The following is a 25,318-nucleotide window of genomic DNA, read 5'->3' on the forward strand; positions in this document are numbered from 1 at the left end:
GTTCTTTTCCACTTGGTCAAGTAATGTACAATCTCACCTCCTCCCATCTCACCATACTCATTAACAGAGTTCAATTCTTCAACTCCTGCTTTTAAGAAAGCAAATACCAAGTTCAAAACCCACTCAAAGCAAATGGATTTCCTCACCTGCCTTATTTCACGCTTCAAAGTCTACAAGGCTTTGCATTGACCTACTGCACAGCTTTCAAGGCCGGATGGAGCAATGACAGCATGATGCAGGACAAACAGAGACAGTTTAGTAATAAGGGCAGCCATCCAAACATTCTGTAATCCCTCTACCTCATGTTCCAGCTTACAAATCACACTACTGTTTCTTAGTTGTTGTTTTTTTTAAACTGTTGACTTGATTCTTCTGTATCCGTTGACCATGTCCATGACACGCAGGCAGGGCCCCCTGCAGGCTGGAAGCAGAACTTCACCGTCCAAATCAAAGGGTATTTTTGAAGTGCCACTAGTCCACTTCGCTGTCGCCCTGCTGCGAGTCTGAGTCTGTGTTGTGGAGCAGCTCCACCAGCAGGGCCAGCAGCTGCCCGTCCTGGCCCTGGGTGTGTGCGTCTCCCCGGGCCCTCAGGCTGCGGTGCACCATGGTCTGGATGGAGGTGCGGAGCTCCCACAGCAGCTCCCAGGTGGGGGCGGACAGCTCGCAGCGAAACAGGGAGTGGCCCGGGAAGGACACCTCCACCCGGTCCCCCAGCACTGGGACAGAGAGAGGGGAAGGAGAGGAGGGGGAGAGGAGAGGAAGGGGAAAGAGGAGAGGAAGGGGGAAGAGGAGAGGAAGGGGGAAGAGGAGAGGAAGGGGGAAGAGGAGAGGAGGGGGAAAGAGGAGAGGAGGGGGAAAGAGGAGAGGAATGGGAAAGAGGAGAGGAGGGGGAAAAGAGGAGAGGAGGGGGAAAGAGGAGAGGAGGGGGAAAGAGGAGAGGAGGGGGAACAGGAGAGGAAGGGGAAAGAGGAGAGGAGGGGGAAAGAGGAGAGGAGGGGGAAGAGGAGAGGAAGGGGAAAGAGGAGAGGAAGGGGAAAGAGGAGAGGAAGGGGAAAGAGGAGAGGAGGGGGAAAGAGGAGAGGAGGGGGAAAGAGGAGAGGAAGGGGGAAAGAGGAGAGGAAGGGGGAAGAGGAGAGGAGGGGGAAAGAGGAGAGGAAAGGGGAAGAGGAGAGGAGGGGGAAAGAGGAGAGGAGGGAGAAAGAGGAGAGGAAGGGGAAAGAGGAGAGGAAGGGGAAAGAGGAGAGGAAGAGGAAAGAGGAGGAGGGGGGGACAGGTTAGTTGAAGCGGCCTGCTTTGTAGGGCGTGACGGAAACGTGGTTTCTGAACGCAGACTTGTTCAGTATGGCTCCAAGGGGGTGATTTTGAAAAGTCTTGTTTCGGTGGGGCGCGCGGGGGGGGGGGGGGGGGTGCCTACCTCTCTCGGTGATGTCACAGTCGGTGAACAGCAGCAGGGCCAGCGGGTGCACGGAGGAGGAGTCGCGCATGAACACCTGGCCGCTGGACTTGACGGCGGTGAAGAAGGTGAGCCAGCGGCTCGGGAGGTCCTCCCTCCCCCTGGGGAACGCGGGCGGGAGCTCATTAACACACTCACTTGCTGATTGGTCCACAGCACATTTTCCCTCCAAAGCTTTGTGCGGCCAAACATTTCCCAATATAGATACAGGTGGGTGGGAGGAAGAGAAAGAGACACACACACACACCTGTTGACTGAGGAGCGGTGGAGATGCACAGGGCCGCTCTGTGTGCGGTAGCCCAGGTTGTTGGGCCTGAAGCGCCCTCCTTTGGTCACCAGGCCCCTCTTCAGCTGGGACACAAACGGTTGGAGGAGGGTTAGTGACAACACAAAACAGCCCCTAGACAGGCAGTGAGTAAATCCTAGGTGCGGACTGGTGTGCATGCTATGTGTGTGTGTGTGTGGCACCTGTATGAGGTTGGGGTAGAGGCCAGCCAGCAGCACAGCCTTGATGAGTTCCTCCTGCTGGCTGTGCTGGTTGTAGAGGGAGAAGGGCCTCTGGCAGTCGGGGGAGGCCGACACCATCTGGGCCTCGTACAGGTTCTCACTGAACTGGGACGTCAGCCCTGGGGACGGGGCACAGCACACAGCTGGGTCAGCACAGACGCAGCACCAGGAAACACAGACACCCGTGTGTGTGTGTGTGTGTGTGTGTGTGTGTGGAATCTGCTGTGAGGCTCTTAAATGACAGACAGTCGTCATTTGAAATGACCGTTATTCGTTAGACACAGTTATAGCAAATGTTTTATACATTCATTTGAATGTATTGACCATAGCATACTGATCTGTGCCTTTGACATATAACCCCTTGCCAGTGAGATTTTCAGTTGAGTGTATGGACTGGGTAAGCCTTTATTGGGATCGCTAAAGTTGTGTCAACGTGCTGTTGGGCTGGGACAGTGTGTGTGTCGTGTGACAGTGTGTGTGTGTCGCGTGACAGTGTGTGTGTGTGTGTGTCGCGTGACAGTGTGTGTGTGTCGCGTGACAGTGTGTGTGTGTCGCGTGACAGTGTGTGTGTGTGTCGCGTGACAGTGTGTGTGTGTGTCGCGTGACAGTGTGTGTGTGTGTCGCGTGACAGTGTGTGTGTGTGTGTGTCGCGTGACAGTGTGTGTGTGTTTGTCGCGTGACAGTGTGTGTGTGTGTGTGTGTCGCGTGACAGTGTGTGTGTCGCGTGACAGTGTGTGTGTCGCGTGACAGTGTGTGTCGCGTGACAGTGTGTGTGTGTGTCGCGTGACAGTGTGTGTGTGTGTCGCGTGACAGTGTGTGTGTGTGTCGTGTGAGTCGTGGCCCACCGTGGATGAAGCGCAGGCTGGCTCCAGACAGCGTGTGCTGGGTCAGGTAGTCCTGCTTGTCCTCGCGGCCTCCTTCCCGGAGCACCCTCTTCCAGCCGGCCACGGCTCGGCTCAGGGCCAGGTAGTCACTGTGGCTGGAGCCACTCAGAGCCTTCTTCGACTGGACACAACACAGGGACGCGACACGCAGGGTCACAACATACCGTCACTCGCCCTCGCAAAGCCACATTCCCCCACCCGGAATACACGTTCCAGCACAGTTTCTTTGAAAGGATTTCAACGCATCTCTGAAACATCCCCACAGAGTGCCATTAGAGGGGAGTAGGCCGGTGTTTCGAGGGGAAGTGGTACCTTGGAGACCAGGGCTCGGTTCTGCATGCTGTTGTGGAAGGGGTCTCTGGTCAGGCAGGCTGCCACGGACAGCAGGGGCAGCACGCACCGGAACACTGCCGCCAGCACCAGCACCTTCCCCAGCCGCGGGTCACATGACATGCAGGCCACGCGCTCCCCCAGGGGGGTCAGGGCCTCGCTGGTGTCCAGCACTCCTGCAGAGAGGGAGGATTGGAGCCGGGTCACAGAAGGTCATCCGAGCACGCAGAGCAGCGATCGAGACGACCTCGGACGGAGTTCCATTTGAAACTTGATCGGACACCCGCTATCCTGGATGCAAACGTTTGGATTTTTCGACCCCCAACCCAAATGTCTTTTTCTCTCACCGATTTCCTGCAGGTTGCGGACTGCATCAATCACCGCTTGTTCTTCTGGGCTGTCCAACACCTGGGACAAGAAATCTACCGCCTGCACAAAACACACCAGCACAATATCTCAACATTAAGTAGGTAGGGGCAACAAAAAAAGAATATCTTTACACCCCTATATCAGAGGTTTTCCCCCCCCGTCCTCACCACCCACCGTGAGATGAGGGCTGTGGATCTTGGCCTGTACCACCAGGCTCTCCAGAGGGGTGCGTAGGATCTCTGGCACAGGGAAGTGGCTCATGTTCTCCAGCCGGGCCTTTGGGAACAGGTGGTAGGAGTGTCCTGGCTGACAGCGGCCCGCCCTCCCTCTGCGCTGGGTGATGTTGGAGCGAGAGACCCACACTGTGTCCAGACAAGATACCTGCACGGACCCCAAACATTACGCAGCTGAACCGTGGCCTTCCGATACGTTTATCATGATGAACCTTCGATAACGAAGAACGCCATTGGCCTCAACTCATTTCCGTTCCTTTCTACATTTACAATTATTCGTTTGGCAGACGCTTTTATCCAAAGCGACTTCCAAGAGAGAGCTTTACAAATTGCATAGGTCACTGATCATAACGAGATGGCCCCAAAACATTGCGGGTAGCCAAAACATGAAGCCCCCAGGAAACAGGTGGCACCCCCCGGTGGCTCACTGGAGTAGTGCGCGTACCAAACTGTCAGGGATTATTGCTGGGTTTGAATACACCTTTTTTTCTGTCATGGCCTCCATTTCTCCCCTGCTTATCCAGTCTCTCCATACTGTCACCATAAACATAATAAAAAAGGCAGAAATGCCCCCCAAAAATCGATCTTCCAGGGTGCAGAGATGACCCACCTTGGTCCGGGGGTCGTAGTTCTGCTCCTTGTGGGAGCCTGAGTCCACCACATGGACGATGTCATCGATGGTGATGGAGGTCTCGGCGATGTTGGTGGCCAGGACTATCTTCCTCCGGCCCTCCGGGGGGCGCTGGAACACCGCCTGCTGGTCGGCCACGGACATACTGGAGTGTACTGGGCAGAGGAGGAGGAGGACGGCTCAAACCTAGCGAGCGCTCATGTAGTCCAGACCAGGGGTGTTCAATCCTGGCCCTTAGGACCCACTGTGCTGTATCTTTTCCACGCTTCCCTGCTCCAACACACCTGATTCAGAGGTTGTTATCAAGCTCTGTGGAAGCCTGATAACGAACACTCATTTGAATCAGGTGAGCTGGAGAAGGGACACGTCGGAAAATCTACAGGACAGTGGTAGGACAGCCTCTTACGTGGTAGGATGGTGTGGGAGGCCGAGCGGAAGGCCGGCCTCTCCTCCAGACGCTCCTGGACGGCCTTGATGTCCTGCCAGCCGGGCAGGAAACACAGCACGGCCCCTGGGGGAGGACAGGAGCAGACCGGGGGATGAAGGGGAGATTTGGGGGGGGGGGGGCGTTCGAAGCAGGGGAACTGGCGTTGAGACGTTGCCTCACCTGGCTCCCCGTGACTGTGGATGTGCTCGATCACGTGAGCCACCAGGTCCAGGTTGGGCGTGGCGTCGTCTTTTGGCTCCTGGACGAACAACACAAACACGCGCTCAAGACGAGCTCAGGTTGTCTCACAAAACTCCATAAACAGTACTTTCGCCAGCATATCAAAAGCACACAGACAATTTGGATGAAATGCACGTCTTGGTCAAGTCCAAGTCATTCGAGTCCCCCCCCTCCCCCTCCTCACCCGTCCTTCAGGGTTTGCCCTGACCGGGCGCGGCGGGGGGCGCCCCAGCTCCTCCAGCACCTCCTCCAGGTAGCGGTCCTGAACCGGGTGCATGAACCCGGGAACCTTGACCACCGGGCAGCCTCCAAAGTACTGGGCCAGCCTGAGGTTGTCCCCGGTGGCGCTCATCAGCACCAGCCGCAGGCGGGGGTTGTCCCTGAGGGCGGAGCGCAGCAGGGCCAGCAGCAGGTCCGTGTTGACGTCCCGCTCGTGGACCTCGTCCACCACCACGTGGCTGACCCCCCGCAGGGAGGCGTTGCCCTGCAGCTTCCTGAGCAGCACCCCCACCGTCAGGAACAGCAGGGCCCCCCCGCTGTGCTCCGGGGGACGGCTCTCCAGGCGCACCTGGGGGAGGGGAGGGGGGGAGGAGGGGGTGAGAGAGGTGCCGTTCGGGAAAGACCCCCTGCGGTGACCCGATCGAGCGGTTTCCCCCGGCTTTACCCGCAATCCTCCAGACTCACCTGGTAGCCCACAGAGTGTTTGAGGGCGGGGCCCATCTCGTGGGCCACCCGCTGGGCCACGGACACGGCGCTGATCCGGCGGGGCTGGGTCACCAGGATGTTGCAGTCGGCCCCCTGGCCCCCTCGCACGCGCCCCTCCAGCAGGAAGCGTGGGACGCGCGTGGTCTTGCCGCAGCCCGTCTCCCCGGCGATCACCACCACCCTGGAGGCCTCCACCTCCGACACCAGCCTCTCCCGGTGGCCGTCGACCGGGAGCTCCACCCCCAGCCTGGGGTTGGCCCTCTCCCACTCCTCCCGGAGGTCGGTGGAGAGCTCCTCCGCCTCGGACACGGAGAGAGGCCGGTGGGGCCGGCCTGTGATGGCGTCGGTCACCAGGTCGTCTTCCTCCTCTCGGTCCTGCTGGTTCAACCTCCACTGGGCCCTCTCCTCCTCCTCCTCCCACAGCCTCTTCACCTCCAACGCCGCCGGGTACTGCCGTTCACAACACGGGCACAACAAGCATGGCTAAGCCGGTCTGGTGGTACGGTGGGTACTGTGGGTACCGCCGCGAGCAGCCAGGCAGAATACGGCACGTTACAGAGTAGAGAAGCAGGGGGAACTGACCTCGGCCAGGTATTCTCTCATCCTGTCCTGCAGGTACTCGGGTATCTCCAGGGGGCAGGGCCGCCGGTCTTTCTCCCCCGCCTCGCGCACCTGCTCCTTGTGGTATCTGGCGTGAGTCAGAGGGTTGTTTTCCTGGTCCAGAAGCTCCATCTCCTACACAGGTTTAAGGGTTGCCGTCAGGGGAGGCCTGTTGAGAAACGGGGACCCCTGGAAACTTGCTGGTCACCTCACCTTCAGCTTGAGACAGGCCAGCGCGGACGCCCGCTTCTCCGCCTCCACTCTGCGGCCAGCCGAGGCCACGAAGGTGAGGTTCTCCGGCCACCGGACAGTCAGCTCGCATCGCTTCATCTTCCCTCCGGTTGTCTTGTACTGCACCAGCTCCTGGAGCCCAAACGTTTTAACATGCCAGGGCAGGGATACGGAAGTGAAGTTAATGATTGGGTCCTCCAGTGATTCATAAGACAGTCAGTCTCTGTGTGCTTGCTCGTGTGGACGAAGGAGAGGGAGAAATACACACCCTAAAAGAGTTGGAGGACGTGGCCACCTGGATAACCCTGGCCAGGAGAGCTTTCGGTTGGGGAAACATTGAGAGAGCCTTATACAAACTGGTGTCCTCTTCAGTTGACCTGTAGACACCAAAACCGATTTTTCAACAAACAGCGAACACAGATTTGAACCCCATCCTAAAACTATTCTTTTCCAGTAACATCCTTAATACCTTGTTAGTAGTTGAGGGTGTGTGGGTTGACTCTGGGAGACTCCAGAGATGTGGACCTGATCTGTGACAGGGTCCTCCTCTGCATCAAACAGGGCAGACGGCCGAGCTCCTCGGCCCCGTCCGGCTCCCTTTCTGGGCAGCTGGTTATCTGGACCAAGCACCCCCAACTCCTGGTTGTGTGTGTGTGTGTGTATGGAAGAGGGAGAGGGAGAGAGAGCGAGGGGGCAAGGAGATGAAAGGTAAGAGAAAAAGGTACAATAGAGTGCAGTGAAGCCTGAGGCGAATCCTTCTCTGTAACGGTCAGAAACATTTCATTAGATCCCAAGAGTCACCAGGTGTCTTTTCTACCTTCAGCTTCTGGCAGGCAGCTGCAGCAGCAAAGCGTTCAGCATCAAGTCTCCTGGATGCAAAGCCCTCCACCTCAATTTTGGTGGGCCATAAGACCGTGACAGTGGCTTTCTGAAATGAAACACAAAATGTTCAACCATGAATGTGAAGGAGAAATGGCCTTATGGTGAACTGAGCAGTTTACATAAATACTGACCTTGACATCTCCATTTTCTGTGCAGTGATACTGTATGAGATTAGAGAGGTCTGACACTCCAAGTGAACGGGAAATAGCATTGTTCAGCAAACCCTTCGGCTCAGGAAACTCCTTCAAGAGTTTGGGGTTACCTGGTTGGGCACGAATAAGGAAACATGACAATCGGACTAAAATCGGACATGTTGTAATTCGCAGGTATTACGTTAAATACTAACTTTACACTTATCAACACTATAATTATTACGAGGCATATTTATTTGGTTTGTCCTTGAGGTTACACGCAGTTGTGATGGTGACCTGGCTGATCTAGGCAGTTATGTGACTCATTGTAGCTCACCCCGTTTAGTTGGCTCTGCTGGCGTTTCTGAGTCCTGAAAGGTACGAGCTTTTGTCTTGTACCACCTAACACTACTGCTAACATTTAATCCAATTTTGCTTTTGGAATAAAAACCAAGGTTGCAAAACGCTCTAAATTGCACGAGTACTGTGCCGGGTAGCGCCATCTTTCTTTTTCTTCGTTTTGGTTTACGGTAGTTGGCATTCAGCTTATTGGTGCATTATCGCCACCCTTTGTTCAGGAGTGTGCATCAGACAGTAAACACACAAACACAGACTAGTAGCACCATCTTTTTACTACAAATTAAAAAGTTTTGTGTGCTGAGTGTAATACTGGGCTATTTGAAGATGTTGGCGGTACAAACGGTTATCAGAGATCTCGCGTCAATCCCAAGAGATCAACAAAGCAATAAGATTTTTTTTTTTTATACATTCAGACATGAAGGTATTTTTGATAGATCAAGTAGTGACAGCGAAGATGGAGAAGATCTCCCCCCGATCTGGTAGCCAATTGCTAACCCTGAGGCCAAATACTCCCGAGGGTCACACGGCGATGGAGTTTATATGGAGGAAGTCATGGATGACGATGTGGAGGTTGTCTGCTCTACCTGCTGGAGGGCTGAGTTAATTCACCTTGGACTTGCAGTTTTGTTCGAGGATACGGTCTGGAATGCAAACTCTCCCTGCTGCAGCTCCAACTGGGATGCAGTGCTTCAAGATACTTGTTTACTGAAGAATTGGTTGTGGATATTGTCGAGGAAACACATCGCTATGCCTTGGAGCAGCAGAAGACCGCTCCAGGAATGGGCAGACAGACACAGGAGCTGTGAAACGGTGGCAGACAGACAGAGCCCTGGATCTCCTACAATGAGACATGGTGAGGCGGTGGGCATACAGACAGACTAGAGCGCTGGCTCTCCTACAATGAGACCGGGTCATGGAGCTGATGGCTGTGTGTGAGCGCAGGCAGAGGAGCTTGGACTGTTCTACGAGGGACAGAGAATCACAGACACGCAGGCACACATATACACACACACACACACACACACACACACACACACACACACACACACACACACACACACACACACACACACACACACACACACACACACACACACACACACACACAGCCTGAGCCTTACTCGAATCACACTGGTCAGTCCCAGTGTGTGATAATGTGTTTATATGTGTCCATATGTGTATTGTATAACTAATCTAAGTTTATGTGAGTTTTTCCCTCACTCCAGCTCTGGACGTTCCCTTTAATAAATGAATGGTTTCACCCCTGCTGGCCTCATATATAGGTTCACATTTCTAACTGTACGGCAGGTTGTAAGTGACAAAGTTTTGAGCGGCATATTTCACGGTTGGCTGACATTTGAAATGTGCTATGAGAGAGACAGCTGGGGGGAATATGGCTGTGTAATTGTTGTGTATCTGGTTGTGTTTTTCCCTTTACAGCACCTGGCAGGGCCACAGATAATAACGAGGTGTAATGACTGACAGAGAATCACACGCCCAGAACAACACCTTCACAAAGACTTGCTTATAGGGGCCGAATCCCCAGCGCTCCGAGGCCCCACTGATCCATGTCAACTTCTCAACGCATTAGAGGGTTCAGCATCTGTAAACATCACGGCGAGGACTGTGTTTTGAGCTGCACTCACATTAACATTTACAAATATGTTGAAGGAAATGCCACTGGAAACACAAGGCGCATGCCTACGGTATTCATATCTACGGTTATTGTTTAATTTCTTTAATCCTAAATGACATAAAAACGGGTTACGGAGACCTTGACTTACAAAGTTATCACACTCTCACTGTACAGATAAACTCACATACAGCACCTGGTACAGAGAACATTTATCCCAGGGCGTTTGGCTATTTAAAGGAATTGTGTCAAGGCAGCTCACACAAAGATGTCATTAGTTTGGGTATACGCCATGAAACAGGACTACTAGGAGTCACAGTGGGTAAGCTAACTTCCAGTGCTCTCGAAATGTCACAGCCCTGCAAAAAAACCTGCTTTGTTGAATCGACAAGTATCTCTGTGCTTCAGTGTCTGAACCCTGTCTACCAGCCCCTCACCAGCCGGGTGGTGGAGGGGGAGGAGGACCGGCCGTACAGCTGGCCATGGCAGGTAAGGGAAAAAACACTCATAAACAAATGGTAGTCCACGTCTACAAGCCGGATAGCCTGAGTTAGCGACATCATTTGAAGTTACGGAAACTGGTTAGCCCAACTGTAGTTTTATAAGGCATTATTGATCTACAGACCTTAATTCACTGACGAGTAAATTGTAACTTATCCGTCGAGCGCACACCAGTTGGTGACAGCAACATGCATAGTTTTCATTCCTCTCATGCCAGAGGGATCAACTGCAGTGAACACACTCACTCATTACAACACATGATACACAAATGGTCACATACTGTTCAAGCACTTAAAACAGAAATTGTTTCAAAGATTACGTTGGAATTAAACATAATCAGTTTAAGTTAAATCACCTCAAATACATTTTGATGTTACAAATCAAATCCGCAAAACCATTTGAGACTAAAATGATGACATCCTAAATGATGTATTAATTCAGAGTTGGCCACAACCGAGGTAACTGACCACAACCCTATGTGCTGTTTCCTGGGTCATGACTTGATTGGCCTCTTGTATTCAGGTTTCTCTGGAGTCTTTATTCCCAACCTGTGGAGGGACTCTCATCGCTCCTAACTGGGTCATGACTGCCGCACACTGCATCACGTGAGCACAGCCTGTCAGTCAAGGAGATGTCTGGGTTGGATTCACCACAGTACATTCTATGCAGAAGATCCTGATATTCCTTCCGGTCCATGAAATGAGGTTATGAATGAATGACTAAAGCATAATACCTGTTTTATTTCTATACTGACCCTTGAAACTCTACCAGACAATGAACTGGACTGCTTCTCTGGCTCTAGTTTAGGAAATTGAGATTCTTATTTCAGGCCACCAGCATGTGGTGCTATAAGACTGAGCACTATAGCCTACTGTACCAAAGAGGAGGAATCATTGGGATAGTTATTCATCTCAGATAGATTGCTGCTTGTCCATCTCACATGTGTTTGTGTGTTGAGTCCAGCTTCCACACCTACAGGGTGGTTCTAGCAGAACATGACATGAACACACAGGAGGGCTTTGAGCAGTCTATCATGGTGGATAAAATGATCCTCCATCCTGACTGAAATGATAACTGTGTGTCCTGTGAGTAGGTCGACCTCCTTGACTTAATGTTGATCTCGTTATACGTACCAGGAAGCGATATCGACCTGTTAATGTGAATAGTGAAGAGAAACAGTCACGTGTGGCTAAGTGATATTGTTGCTCTGTCCATGTGTAAGGTATCCAACCTGAGAACCTTTTGTAGATAGCAGCTGTGTCAATAACAGGGTCAGTGGCAAAAGGCCACACAACAAAACTAACTTACAACATACGTGACATGACAATGCATCGTTCTGGCACTAACAAGTGTCCCTTGTGCTTTTGTGGTGATATCCTGTATGTAGAAATGACATAGCCCTGCTAAAACTGGAGAGGAGTGCTACTATCAACGACAGAGTCCAGGTGGCTTGCCTTCCAAAGAGCGATGCCGTCCTTGTCAAAACCAGCCCTGCTACATCACAGGGTGGGGCCGCCTGTCCTGTGAGAGCCACCCCCCCCCACCTGCCGGAACACCGCTAGCCCACAGAGCACAACGGACATGTTGTTGAACGTCTTTCACTTAAACTTGCAGTACAATAATGCCCTGGTGTCACTCGTCTACACTGTTGTCAGCTCGTTGCTTTGTCCACTTATATGGAGTCAGGGCCCAGCCTAACATCCGAGTGAACCCGAAAAGGATCTTTGTCATGAGTAGAAGTGAATGATCATTGAATTCCCACTTCCCTGTGTGCATCAGCTGGAGGCCCCAAGGCATCCAGGTTCCAGCAGGCCTTACTTCCTGTGGTGGAGCATGACGTATGTAGTCGTAGCGACTGGTGGGGGGGCTCTGTGAAGACCTGGATGGTACGCGCTGGAGGAGAGAGCAAGTCTGCCTGCCATGTAAGCAACCACCCCCACTGGGATGCCTCAACCTCAACACTCCGGATAGTATCCATGAAATATCTTATCATGGGTTAAATGGGAAATCAGTGCTTATCAGTATCTTGTCTTCCTTCCATATTTGCTGTGTCTCCAGGGGGACTCTGGAGGGCCCCTGAGCTGTGAGGGCCGAGATGGGAGGTGGTATGTCCAGGGAGTCACCAGCTTTGTGCATGGGGGCGGCTGTGACACCCCCCAAAAGCCCACAGTGTTCACCCGAGTGTCTTCCTTCATCCCCTGGATCAGTAAGGTGAGGAGGGCCTGGATGACATGGCACCACAAACATGGCACCACAAACCCTATCCTATTAGTTCACACTGGATGTCTTAGTGTCACCAGGTGGATAAATGGTGCTCATTGTGCAACAACTGCATTCAAAACGATGATTAAAATCATGCTCGGAACAAAAGATAAAATGGCCAGTACAATTAGTTTGATACACATACATGTTTATTATTAACAATTTTAATATCTGTTTTCCTCCACTCTGTAGACAATGGCTGAGAACTGAAAAAACTCCCACCCAGAAAGAATCTACATGCAATTAAAAGGCTTACCGCACAAATTGACTGATACTCCTTATTGATACCGGTATCTACATTTAGTGCAGCAAAGGGTGAGGAGACAAGACCGTATCATAACATCATAATCACGTCGTGATTCTAGAATCTCTAGAACATAGAACCATTTCACATACGTGTACAAGTTGGTCTTTGAGTGTTTGAGTGACTGTTTTGGTGTCAGCCTCATAAAAAAAAAAAAACTCCAGCAACATGAGACATGATCTCCACCAGCACGTGCCCAGGGTCAGAGGTCAGAGGTCAGCTGGTGTCCAGGTGAAGAAGTCGGTCCCCTGGAGCTCCTGGGGCAGGTAGTCCTGCTCCACCGGAGCGCTGAAAGCAGGGTTGTACTTGTAGTCCTTAGCGTAGCCCAGCTCCTTCATCAGCCGGGTGGAGGCGTTGCGGAGGTGCAGGGGCACGGAGGGCAGGGGGCCTTTGTGGTTCCTCAGACACGCCTTTACATTGTTATAGGCCTTGTAGATCTCCACGGACTTGGGCGCCCTGGCCAGATACACAGCACACTGAGCCAGAATAACCTGAGTAGATGGGGAGGAGGAGAGGAGATGGGGAGGAGGAGGAGATGGGGAGGAGGAGAGTAGATGGGGAGGAGAGGAGATGGGGAGGAGAGGAGATGGGGAGGAGGAGAGTAGATGGGGAGGAGAGGAGATGGGGAGGAGGAGAGTAGATGGGGAGGAGAGGAGGAGAGTAGATGGGGAGGAGAGGAGATGGGGAGGAGGAGAGGAGATGGGGAGGAGGAGAGGAGATGGGGAGGAGGAGAGGAGATTACAGGAAAAGAAGTGAGCTTGTATGATCAAGAAGAAAAAAAAGAAAAATATAATACATACATACACACGCGCACACACACACGCACACACACCTCACACTCTGGCATCCCTATGAAGTGGCAGGCCTGGAAGGCAGCGACAGCCTGCGGCAGGGCAGAAGGATCAGCCAGACCTGAGCAAGAGGACAACACACAGTCAGAACCTCAACCAGGAGCCGTCCAGGGCTGCCTGCTTTTCAGCTCCCCCAGCTGTTTCCAGCTCCATTTCATTTGATGCTGTTTGGAGTAGTGAGGGATCTAGAGAGGATCTAGCTGACTGTAGAGTCCCCCACACACAGAAACCCCTCAGTTACATTTGCATGAAATAAAGACTGTGAACATGACCGACTTGGGTAGTAGAAAAATGATCAGAACAGTGTGACACCCTCTTCTCACAGTACTGAACCTTCCAAGTTCAACTGGTTAATAATCCCAGCCAATGACTGCCGTGGAATGAGGGAAGTGTCCGAGTCACGCACCCACGTCCTCGCTGGCGAAGCGCACCAGCCTGCGTGCCACGTACAGAGGGTCCTCGCCGCCCTCCAGCATGCGGCCCAGCCAGTACAGAGAGGCACTCTCGTGGGAGCCCCTCATGGACTTATGAAGCGCGGAGATGCAGTTATAATGCTCCTCACCTTTAGGAGAAACAAAAGTGCACACACACACACACGCACAGGGTATTAAATACACAGATTGTCCAGACAATGTGTCGCCTCATTTAGCCCCGATCTGCAACCTTGTCACACACACCTTGGCGTCATTAGTCAGGCTGAGGGGGGAAGTGTCATCAGCCAATACAGCAGGGTACAGTAAATCTCTGTGATAACTGACAGCTGGATGTTACATAACGCGACACAGGGAGGACTGGTTGCGTCTTAGCCGGGATGAGAGGGAGGGATTCATGTTGACGAGCTGTTCCCTAGCCTAGCTAGCCGGCCCCGCCACTCTCGTTCCCCTCCGCAAGCCATCCGTCTGAACCCCTGAGATAGCTGGTGCTGTCGAACGACAGTTCAGCTGGTAGCTTTACAAAGTAAACAACCATAAACTAAGGGGAACTCTGTTGATGACTGAAGATGAACCCATGGCTTTGGCCCTGGATCCCCCAGCCTGTTTTGTCACGAACATAAGCAACATAATTAAATGTTTTTCCCCAAATGTGAGGAAAGGTTTTGAAGGACCGCTTATTACCCACTGATAATGACAGAAAAGAAACGTCTTTACAAAGAAATACAATCATTCATCGTTAATGGATCGTTAAGTGTTCTTTTATGGCCTGAACATACCAGTCTTCCCACTGTGAAACAATCCTCTTCACATAAAAGCAGGGGCCGCATTCCGTCAGATAAAAAAGTATACTGCAAGTTACTATTACCATGATAACACATCACACAAAAGAACATTATCTAGAAGGCTTGAGATAAGATTCCTAATTCTTTCTTGAAAGGGATCTGATTATTTGTGTTCCCGAGGCCTCAGGTACTAAATCGTTTTTGGGGGGTCCGAGCTTTAACCGAAGCCTCTGCCAGCGCTGCAGATCCCAGCGCTGCAGGACCCCAGCGCTGCAGGACCCCAGCGCTGCAGGACCCCAGCGCTGCAGGACCCCAGCGCTGCAGGATCCCAGCGCTGCAGGACCCCAGCGCTGCAGGACCCCAGCGCTGCAGGACCCCAGCGCTGCAGGATCCCAGCGCTGCAGGACCCCAGCGCTGCAGGATCCCAGCGCTGCAGGACCCCAGCGCTGCAGGATCCCCGCTCCTCCACTCCGCTCTGCCCGACGGGTCCCCCCCCCTGCGTGACCACCGGCTCCCCCCTGCGTGACCACTCTCCTCCCAGTGTGGCGCCCCATAGTCACATCCACCTGTCATTTGGGGGTGCCTTTCTGTGTGATGGATGGACGTCTGCTATCCTGGACAAAACCCTGAGGCGTTAGTGCGTTGACACCCGCTATTCTGGAACGGGATCATTCTTAATCCCAGGTCCTCCCCCCCCCCCCCCCCCCCCCCCCCCAAACAATGCCGGTGCTCTGCCAGGAGCTCTACCATGCCAGCTGGCAGACACTCATCATTGTCCCCTGGCAGCCAGGGGCGTACATCAGACTATGGGAGCGAGGGTGGTGGCAGACCTGAGGACCGCCCACTGATACCATGCACGGAAAGCATACTAAAGTATGCTTTCCGTCTATAAGTTCAGTAACAGTTTTGGACCAACACTCTGGTTCATTAGTCAGTGGTAAGCCTATTTATAAAAACTGCCCATCATCTGGGGTGACTCGAGCTGCAGCATCGTTGGTAACACTGGGCACCACAGTATCACCACAGTATCACCACAGTATCACCACAGTATCACGACTGGTGAGGTGTGGGAAGATTCGGCCTAATTAGACCTCCGCCCGACGACCTCATTAATACTGAAACTGATACTAGACGAGGGTTCAGGAACATTCTGTTCCTTGGCTTCAGTCACAGGAGCACGTGGCGGCGCAGCTGCCCGGGGGGGATTCTCTGGAGACTCTGAGCCCACCTGCTCTGTCGTAGAGGATGTGGGACCTTTGCAGGCCCTCCTTCACGTGCTCCTCCCGCACCACCACAGCCCGAAGGCCTCCGCCCGTGCCGACCCGCGCCTGGACGGCCAGCTGCAGCCCGTTGAGTCCGGAGCGCGCGTCTCCGTCACACAGGTGGGCGATGGTGTCCAGAGCGGTCTGCTCTATGTACACCTCAGGCCTGGGAGGAACCACCACCACACAGAGGGAAGGAGCATGACTACTTCTGCTACATAGACCAAAATGTACTGATATTGGTACAAAAATATTAATTTTGAAACAAACCTTAGGCAATATTTAGAGAACATGCTGACTCATTATATACATGTTAAATGCCCTACAGACCATGATTGAGTGATTGAATTCATGCAATCATCAATAAAAAAAAAATGGTGGTGCATGTGTGTCTCAAAAATGATCAAAGTCAAGGTGTTTACATTTGACAAACTTTAGACAAGCACTGTAGTATGGATATTATATAACCTGTTTTTCATTTGAAAAGGTATCCTCACAAGTTAGCCTAGATTTAATCGGGACACATTGTAGCATAATATCACACCTATATTAAAGCTTGCTGATTTAGTTGCTACTCAGATGACCACATTGGTATCCTCCAGACGGCTGTGCCAAGGAATGACCCAATCCCTCATCCAAGTGTTGCCCCAGATGAGAAGTGGACCAGGTGCCGCCCTCTCTTGCCCTCATGAGTGTCTGGCCTTCCCCCCAGGTATGGAGACATTACCCAGGCCCCAGTGTCTGGCCTGCCCCCCAGGTATGGAGACATTACCCAGGCCCCAGTGTCTGGCCTGCCCCCCAGGTATGGAGACATTACCCAGGCCCCAGTGTCTGGCCTGCCCCCCAGGTATGGAGACATTACCCAGGCCCCAGTGTCTGGCCTGCCCCCCAGGTATGGAGACATTACCCAGGCCCCAGTGTCTGGCCTGTCCCCCAGGTATGGAGACATTACCCAGGCCCCAGTGTCTGGCCTGTCCCCAGGTATGGAGACATTACCCAGGCCCCAGTGTCTGGCCTGCCCCCCAGGTATGGAGACATTACCCAGGCCCCAGTGTCTGGCCTGTCCCCCAGGTATGGAGACATTACCCAGGCCCCAGTGTCTGGCCTGCCCCCCAGGTATGGAGACATTACCCAGGCCCCAGTGTCTGGCCTGCCCCCCAGGTATGGAGACATTACCCAGGCCCCAGTGTCTGGCCTGCCCCCCAGGTATGGAGACATTACCCAGGCCCCAGCACAGCTCTATTTCCCCCAGGTTGCACGGTCAGTGTTCTCGCCAGTGTCCCCACCTGCTTCAAGTACAGCAGGTGTTTAACAAGCCTTTCTGCCAGCTCTGTACACTTCTCCCAGACTGACGTTGTGTCTTGAATCGCTCAGAATGTATTCAAATAAGGATTTTGCGCAATGCAACAACATTAGCATGTATCAAGGCGGTAAATACGAGTTTTTATCTAGATATTGATGGAACTTTACAGATCAGAAATATATTAAATATGGACTCGCCTGCGGTTAAAACACTTTATTTTGAATCCCTGTTTGCACCATTAATATCATGCAAGGGATGTTCAATAGCTTAGCAGGCCCAGCCTTATTTTGTGGCCTCAAATAAACCAGTCTCTTAATTCCCATGACATCATTTATCCCACAAGGTGATAAATAAAATGTTGATCCTTTTACCAAGAAACAACAAGTCAGCAGCAGTTTGATCCTCCGCCTGAAATGAAGCTGTGTGGCTGGTTCAGTAAGGTTCTTGCCCGGGTGAGAGTGTGTTTGTAGGGGTCAGGTGACTGTTGAGTCCACAGTCCCCTGACAACATGAGATGGGGAGATAGGACGGAGCACCGAGCACAACCCTCCAAGTGGGTCACGACCAGGGGCGGACTGGCCGTCGGGAGATTTACCGAACGGACGGTCCAACGGCCGCGGCATAATGCAAAAAAAATATATAATAATAAAAATACACGCCCCTGGGCAGTTTTTCAGTCCCAGTCCAGACTTGGTCATGACATGTCGACCTCTCAGATTACATCCCATAATGCCTATCCAAATAGACCACCAATACGTGCCTCCTTGCCAGGGACAAGGCATGCAAACACATCCATAATTTCTGAGGAGGTCAGGCTGTAAAAAGGTTCTCTAATTTTAAAATTGGTAACCTACTTTGATGTTGACAAACTTTTGACTCGGGCAACTTTTGAATCGTTTTAAATTGACACACTTCATGGTTATCAGTGTTTCCCCTACCATTATATTAGGGGGGGGCGCCCCGCCCCCCCAACGGCCCCCCCTGCCAGGTAAAGTTAATTTAGTAATTAATTATAATTTTTTTATATAGCGTCAGATCACAAAATAAGTCATTACCTTTCCTATAAAACAGGTCTATAGCTTGCTCTTTTATTAAACAAACTAAATGGCCTTATGTTAATGATATTATTTACACGACGGCATGTCATTTCTGTCTCTACATGGTCGGGTGGTCATGTCCCCCCCCTCCCCCCAAAGCTGTAAACCTAGGAGAAACACTGGTTATACTATACTATCAACAAACTATATTTAAAATACATACTGTAGAATAAATGAATTGTCACACCCCACAGGCACATTTCTGTTAAATAAGATAAAGTTGCTATTGTGAGTGACAGCCTCAACAGACATGACACTTGCATGAGAGATTATCAAAGTACATAATATGAGGGGCAAGGAATGAGGCTATTGCCTTTACATGTTTACATTCAAGGCATATACTGTGGCACCTTGTACTGAATGCCAATGCTACCCGATACCAAACACCTCGTAAAAAATCCTCTCAGATCACAATTCTATTAATGACTTTGACCAACAGGGGGGTCCGCCCACGAAAAAGTGGGTTAAGGAAAGAACTAATTAAACCCTGTCGTGCTTCGCTGGTGGGACTTTACCCAGTACTAAGTGGGGCCAACATTCCTTCTTCCTCCATCAGGCTTGTGTGACGCAGGACAGCAATAGGCTTGTTTAATTTGATAGGGGATTCCGGACGGCAGCCAGGGTTCCACTCACTTGTGCTGACACCAGGTGGAAAGTGTCTGATAGCCTCTTTTGCATTTTTCAGCGTTCAAGAAATCTGACAGAGACGAGCTCACCTTCACAACCCAACAACTCACCATGGAACCGTACAAAATGTCCCAGAGCCATGAAGAGATGGCAGGTGTAGGCAAGTTACAGTAGACCTACACACAGTACTAAATAAACACTGATCATCAAAGGGTTTCCATGGGAACACACTGTACACGCTGTGGACGGACAGCCATCGGATGCATCGTCATCCACCCCGACTGCCCGGTGCTCAGTCCCAGACACCAAGCAGCCGGGTGGGCCGGCATCTCCGTCACACTGACATGTTTACCATGAGCCTGGCAGCAGCAGGGCTGCTCAAACTCAGCTCCTGCCAGCCATTCACAGCAGTCCCACCCTAGTCGCACCCACCACTCACTTGCCCCCCCCCTCTCCTCGGTGTCTGTCAACAGATATAGAGCCCCAGGGACAGGGGGAGGGTTTTAGTTGTAACTACTGTCAGGGTGCCCAGCCAATAGCGTGCCTTGACCATATATAAATCACCTTACTGACATGCATCAGACGACTACAGGAGATGGAGAGGGCCTCCCACTCGACCAATCGGAGCCTGGGGATGGGGGGGCTTCCGGGGTGACACGCGGGCCCCCTGGCATCCAGCGCCCTCCGTGATAACAAGGGGCGCGTTCCCGGAGGAGGGGGCACTTACTGGGATCCGAGCTGCGCCGAGTCCTGACGCTCGTCCTGACCCGCCACCTGGCTGTCGTCCCGCCCCAACACGCCGATCCCCAGCGAGGCCACGGCCCGCCGCAGGATCCAGCCCATCGCCTCCACCGACAGCTTCTCCAGCACCAGCACCCTGCACCTGCTCAGCAGGGCCGCGTTCACCTGGAAGGAAGGGTTCTCCGTGGTGGCCCCGATCAGAGTCACCGTCCCGCACTCCACGTGAGGGAGGAAGGTGTCCTGCACACACACCGAGAGAGAGAGAGAGAGGGAGAGAGACATAAGGAAAACATGGGAGGAAAAGAAAAGATTGTGTTGAGCATCCCTACAGTTGCAAATGATCAAGGGTAAGTTGTTATAGACATGGTATAACATGCTTAGCTCATTCATTGTACAAAGAAAAATATGAAGAGATGTATACAGAATGTATAACACTATCTGATGGATGCACGTGGGGTACGAAACACTTTTAGTAAGACATGTACACAGAATGTATAACACTATCTGATGGATGCACATGGGGTACGTAACCCTTTGGCATCTCTTTAGCCCGAGCAGAGTCAAGAAAGCATGGTTATTATCAGGATTTACAAAGATCTCAAATGTCAAGCAGCAGACAACTTCAATCCTTCACTCCTTTGTGGGATCAAAAACTAATTACAGATTACTCGATTCATTCTTTTAGTTTGCAATTTTTGGTGACAGAAAACGATTTCCAGCATGATTTACACAGCCATGTCAGACAATTGTCCATTTTGGAGGTGTTACAGACCAAAGGGTTTTTTCTTGATCATATACAGTTAGCTAACATCTGTCCTCTGACGTTAGGCTACGTCTGATGGATCAATAATGAGATATGAGATTGTTTAAATACCCATCTGTTTACCAATTTAGTTGTATGGGTTCTGCTACGGTGGTGTTGAGCTGATGAAGTAGCCTAACATTACCATTACTTTATGTCAACCACTTAAGTATCCTGGCTGGAAGGATTATTACATTGTTGCATTCCACAAAGGGGAACAACTCTCTCTGTCCTCTGAGAAGATTAATGACTAAATGAATTCCACTGTGTGGGGATGGGTATTTTGTATGGAAATCAGAAGGTGTATTTTGGGGTTGCACATTCCCATAGTACTGTTGTTAAGACCATGTTGACAGGCCATCACCACAGCCATTCACAAGTGTGGGGAGTCAGGTGGCTGAGCGGTGAGGGAATCGGGCTAGTAATCCGAAGGTTGCCAGTTCGATTCCCGGTCATGCAACTGACGTTGTGTCCTTGGGCAAGGCACTTCACCCTACTTGCCTCGGGGGAATGTCCCTGTACTTACTGTAAGTCACTCTGGATAAGAGCGTCTGCTAAATGACTAAATGTAAATGTAAGAACACAGAAGAAGACAAAATGTGTGGCTGCTGTCTGGAAAGGGCAATGAAACCATTAGCTGGGCCTACATTGAGCACACAAATGGCAAAGGGCACAGTCGACAACAATAGAAGTCATGATCAAATGCCACTCGGGAGATTCTTAAGTTTAAGGGTGGGTCAGGGCGAATGGGGTGGCATACCTGTTGGGATTTGTTGAAGCGATGGATCTCATCAATAAACAAGATGGTTTTCCTCTTGCAGAGACGGAGCTCGTTCTGGGCTTGCTTTATGACCTCGCGCACCTCACTGGTGGATGTGCTGGTGGCGGACAGTTTTACAAAGCGGGCTGTGCCCTTCTTTTTACTGGAGCTGGCAATGATGTGAGCAAGAGTGGTCTAAAGTAGAGAGAGAAAAACACAGCGGCAAAATAAAGATGAATACATGGGAGTTACTGACACCACCTCAATAAGACCTGCTCTCAATATGCCAGTTCCTAATTCCTGGTAGACCCAGATGCTGTTAGCGATCATACAAATGAGCCTGCCTATTTTCCTGTATCAATGTATCTAGGTAGGTCAGCCTGGTGGCTAAGTATGCTCATCTAACATGCCACTTTTTAGTATCCATTATAGGTTTTCCAATCCATATAATCTGTCTGTCACAAACTAGTCCCCCAGACCCTGCCCGAAGACAGCCTCATAAATATGGTCCCCAGTGTAAATCCTTCAGACCAGTTCCATAAATAACCAAAATAACTCTTATGAAACCTGACCTGGACACAAGGGGGCTGGCAGAGGAAGAGATGCAACAAAAATGTGAGTGGTGCGTTTTGACTGACAGTCCAAAACCAGCGATTATACCATCAACAACGCTGTCTGAAAAGCCCCTTTGTACAGTCCTGTCAACTTGCAGAATTCCCACAGGGACATACACCGCCCACACAAGTCTTGCTTTGGAAATGTAGTTAACATCTGTGCAAAATGAGCGTGCCAAATGCTCACAGAGCAGGATTAAAACCTTATAATCCCTTAAATCAAACTGGGATTTACTGGTTACAATGCAATAGAGCAAAATAGCAAGTTCAGAGTGGATGAAAGGTTTAAAATGTCAAAATCTATAGACATTATAACATTTGGATTTAATCGGATTGTCTTCTGTCTCAGGACAATCTCAAAGGCAAGAATGGATGCGCGTCAAATCATATGTACCTTTCCACAACCAGGTGGTCCCCAAAGGATAAGAGAAGGGATCTCCTGTAAATCTAGAAGTGACCGAAGCAGTGTGTGTTCACCCACAACTTTATTTTGTCCAAAGTATTCCTCCAGCGTGTTTGGTCGCATCTTCTCGGCCAAGGGTTTGTCGGTGTTCTGCAGGGCGAGTATGGTACTTGGCATCTTCAACGGTCCATTCATGGCAGGTGAAGGTGAATCGCTCTTCAACCTTCCCATATCTTTCTCCCTGTCGTTCGGCGAATTGCGTTTTATTCCATTGCTGACAGCCTCGGCGCTCGGTTTGTTAGAAGGAAATGCGTTCCGTTCACTCTGAGATGAAACCATAATCTTGTTAGTTTGAAACATAGAAAATACCGAAGAACCTTTACTCCTGGAGGAAGTGGAAGTGTTCGCTTTGTTGACATCAGGACTGCCTGGGACAACTTCGCAAGAAATGCGAGATTTCTTGTTAGGTGGTCCACTCTCGTCTTCAGTCGTTAATGTCGGACCATCATCAGTGCTCAGCAGACATCTGTCCAAATGGGCATTTATTTCTGAAGGCGCAAAATCGCTCGAACAAACAGGACATTGCACCCAGTCTGAAACAGTTTCGCTCGCCATGCTTTCTTTTCCCGCTCAACTATGACCCCAACGAGTGACCATATCAACAAATTATTTAACAAAAAGTCGTCTTAATAAAATCTCACTTCAAGTTTTACCCCCCTTTAAAGATAACAGAAAGTAGAACAGTCCACCAGGATTTTATAAATAAATATCAAGCCTGTCTTGTGACAAACGCAAGTGTTTGGTGCCTAAATGCATTATGGGTCATGTAGTTTTATGCTACTACTCTACGTCTCTCACCGTATTCTTTTTGTATTATCTCTCTGTGTTGGCCCTGTGTTGCCTACTGGAGCACATTTATCCTTTAACCACATGTTGCAAATGCATCTTAGTGTTTCACCAGTCAATATAGTATAAGTTTGTCGTTGAAAACATTATCGTTTCACTATTCAGGTCAGACAAAAGGCCCAGCCATGAGGTGGATGTCAGCTCACTGGGTAAGAATGAGAGGGCCCATGGATGTGGTGGCCGGATTTCCCCCCCTGCTAAGATGGCCAAACTGAAGTCAGTCCGCCAGTACTCTGACAGCCATGGTGTGGGCAAGCTGGCCTTCTTCCACTACCTGGAGAGGGTGGAGACCATGCGCTGCTTCTGGGAGATGAAGCACATTGAGCTTGAGGGAGATTTTCCAGAGGTAGGCATCACTCTGTTGCACCTCACTCTGTCTCTTTCCTCATTTCCTCTAGAACAGAACATTTAGTTATTGAACGTGTCTACTTAAGATGAAAAACATATTCAGAAAAACGTTTCTGAACACGTAATTGAAAAAACAAACAAACATATTCTTTAACCCCTCTTACATATTTAGTTTTAGGTTTTCATTAGGTTCAAAATGCTGTCTACATGGTCGACTAGCACCATCTAGTGTCCTCTCCTAAGTGTACATTGTTATTTATTTTTTATTTATACAAGGCACTGCTAAAACTCAACATTGATTTTCAACATTAACAAGTAGATGGTTTGTGTGTCACCTTTACTAACTTACAGTTTACTATAGACCATACATCAATAAACAATCATTTGTTTCCAATACCTTTTGGTCTGTGAGTTTGAGTTAGATACTACATGGATTTGAGACATAGAAATTGTATCTATAAACAGTCTTGGCTGGAATAGTACTCCAGTTTCAGACCAGACAGCAGAGTCCTGTCCACACATGTCACATGTTCTCACATTGTTTTGGTGTTTAGTAATGCCAGGCTGCTCCCCCCCCATTGGCACCACTGGCCAGATTATGTTGTTTTAGGAATCCTTACTGGAACATAATTGTCCCCTGGTCCTATCGATATAGTTGGTAGTAAGACACCACGTGAATGTGTGTGTGTGACATCTGAAACAGTCATTCAATAGCGCGGGATATTTACACCACTACGCCTCTACAGTTGCAGACAGGCCAGACCGTCCATCATCACAAATTGTGCCACCTAAATCCAATGTCCTCCATTCCATTTTCTGACTTCTGGTAATTAGAGAGAAAGAGATAGGGAGCGAGAAAGAGAGATAGATTTAAGCACATCCCCCCTGACACCCTTTGCTGGCACCTGTCACTCTTTAGTCACATGGTTCAACTCGCCTGTCCTTTGGGGCCCTTGCTGAGGAGTGTTGAAGTGTTGGAGGTAAGGTCGTAAGTTTGGGCGTTCCTAGTCCAGGGAACCCTGTCTCCTAATCAGCCTACTGCCATCTCATACTACGAGCGAGTTCTCTCTCAGAGGTTAGAGAGGCCCTGAGGAGAGAAGATTCAAACCTGGACAGAAGAAGAAGAGGGTAAAGGGAAGTGAGAAACCATGAAGAGCTTCTTCAAGGGCAGGGACATGTGGCTAGTCAGCAGCTTGTGCGTGGTGGCGTCCTACCTCTGGTACAGGCTGTGGGATTTACTGTGCTACAGGAGCAAGCACAGAGCATCCATTCCATCTGACGTGCAGGTACAAGGGGTCTTTTCTTTTTGAATATGTCAACAGTGTGCTCTCAGTTTTGTTATGATTTTTTTGTAAAATGTACAGATGGCTTTGTCACGTGACCTGCGACGTGAGGTAGTTTGCTAATTGTTTGTCTGTTAGCTAAGCAGTCAGATGTAAAGTCAGATGTTCTCTCGTACCCTGTATTTAGCACATTCCCATTGTAGTTGTCAGTATATTTTAAATGCAACATATGTCTAGCACAGAAAATGTATCAATTTTTGTAACTTCTATGGATTTACTCTTTATACAGAGTATAACACATCAACAGTTTTATTCCGAGGCTCCTAAGACATCAGACCTAAAGCACAGCACCTCAGCACTAAACATAACCACCAGTTCTTATTGCATGGTAGACCATGCACTAAACAGAACCACCAGTTCCTA

The 25,318-nt window shown here is 50.5% G+C and overlaps 2 protein-coding genes and 1 pseudogene across 2 annotated transcripts; 1 reads left to right on the forward strand and 2 right to left on the reverse strand.

Moving 5' to 3' along the window:
* Positions 1-47: 47 nt before the first annotated feature.
* On the reverse strand, positions 48-8,126 carry dhx30 (DEAH (Asp-Glu-Ala-His) box helicase 30). The gene is made up of 20 exons (XM_067252475.1): positions 7,961-8,126; positions 7,624-7,754; positions 7,428-7,538; positions 7,080-7,249; positions 6,879-6,987; positions 6,593-6,742; positions 6,362-6,514; positions 5,759-6,229; positions 5,259-5,642; positions 5,015-5,093; positions 4,814-4,918; positions 4,387-4,562; positions 3,718-3,924; positions 3,522-3,603; positions 3,157-3,350; positions 2,806-2,965; positions 1,922-2,079; positions 1,701-1,804; positions 1,415-1,554; positions 48-716 (listed from the first exon to the last, which is right to left on the reverse strand). The coding sequence occupies exons 1-20, from the start codon at positions 8,124-8,126 to the stop codon at positions 472-474; spliced, it is 3,495 nt and encodes a 1,164-aa protein (XP_067108576.1). The 3' UTR covers positions 48-471.
* Positions 8,127-9,964: 1,838 nt separating this feature from the next.
* LOC136958960 (proproteinase E-like) lies at positions 9,965-12,657 on the forward strand (annotated as a pseudogene).
* On the reverse strand, positions 12,520-23,075 carry wrnip1 (WRN helicase interacting protein 1). Its single transcript, XM_067253432.1, has 7 exons — positions 22,350-23,075; positions 21,342-21,536; positions 19,766-20,019; positions 15,979-16,178; positions 13,941-14,096; positions 13,516-13,595; positions 12,520-13,174 (listed from the first exon to the last, which is right to left on the reverse strand). Exons 1-7 carry the CDS (start codon positions 22,971-22,973, stop codon positions 12,893-12,895), a joined length of 1,791 nt encoding a protein of 596 aa, XP_067109533.1. The 5' UTR covers positions 22,974-23,075; the 3' UTR covers positions 12,520-12,892.
* Positions 23,076-25,318: the final 2,243 nt, after the last annotated feature.

The sequence above is a fragment of the Osmerus mordax genome, chromosome 16 (genome assembly GCF_038355195.1).
Source record: "Osmerus mordax isolate fOsmMor3 chromosome 16, fOsmMor3.pri, whole genome shotgun sequence".
NCBI classification, from domain to species: Eukaryota; Metazoa; Chordata; class Actinopteri; order Osmeriformes; family Osmeridae; genus Osmerus; species Osmerus mordax.

What these genes read in the sequence shown, in the direction of transcription:
- dhx30 (XM_067252475.1), bottom strand. Translation starts at nt 8,126, where the DNA reads ATGGCGCTACCCGGCACAGTACTCGTGCAATTTAGAGCGTTTTGCAAC. An exon ending in CAGAAAATGGAGATGTCAAG is followed by an intron (nt 7,539 to 7,623) that starts GTCAGTATTTAT and finishes GTTTCATTTCAG; the next exon opens with AAAGCCACTGTCACGGTCTT. An exon ending in CACCCTCAACTACTAACAAG is followed by an intron (nt 6,988 to 7,079) that starts GTATTAAGGATG and finishes TGGTGTCTACAG; the next exon opens with GTCAACTGAAGAGGACACCA.
- wrnip1 (XM_067253432.1), bottom strand. Translation starts at nt 22,973, where the DNA reads ATGGCGAGCGAAACTGTTTCAGACTGGGTGCAATGTCCTGTTTGTTCG. An exon ending in TCGGCGCAGCTCGGATCCCA is followed by an intron (nt 16,179 to 19,765) that starts GTAAGTGCCCCC and finishes GGTTCCTCCCAG; the next exon opens with GCCTGAGGTGTACATAGAGC. An exon ending in CTTCGCCAGCGAGGACGTGG is followed by an intron (nt 13,596 to 13,940) that starts GTGCGTGACTCG and finishes CCTCTTGCTCAG; the next exon opens with GTCTGGCTGATCCTTCTGCC.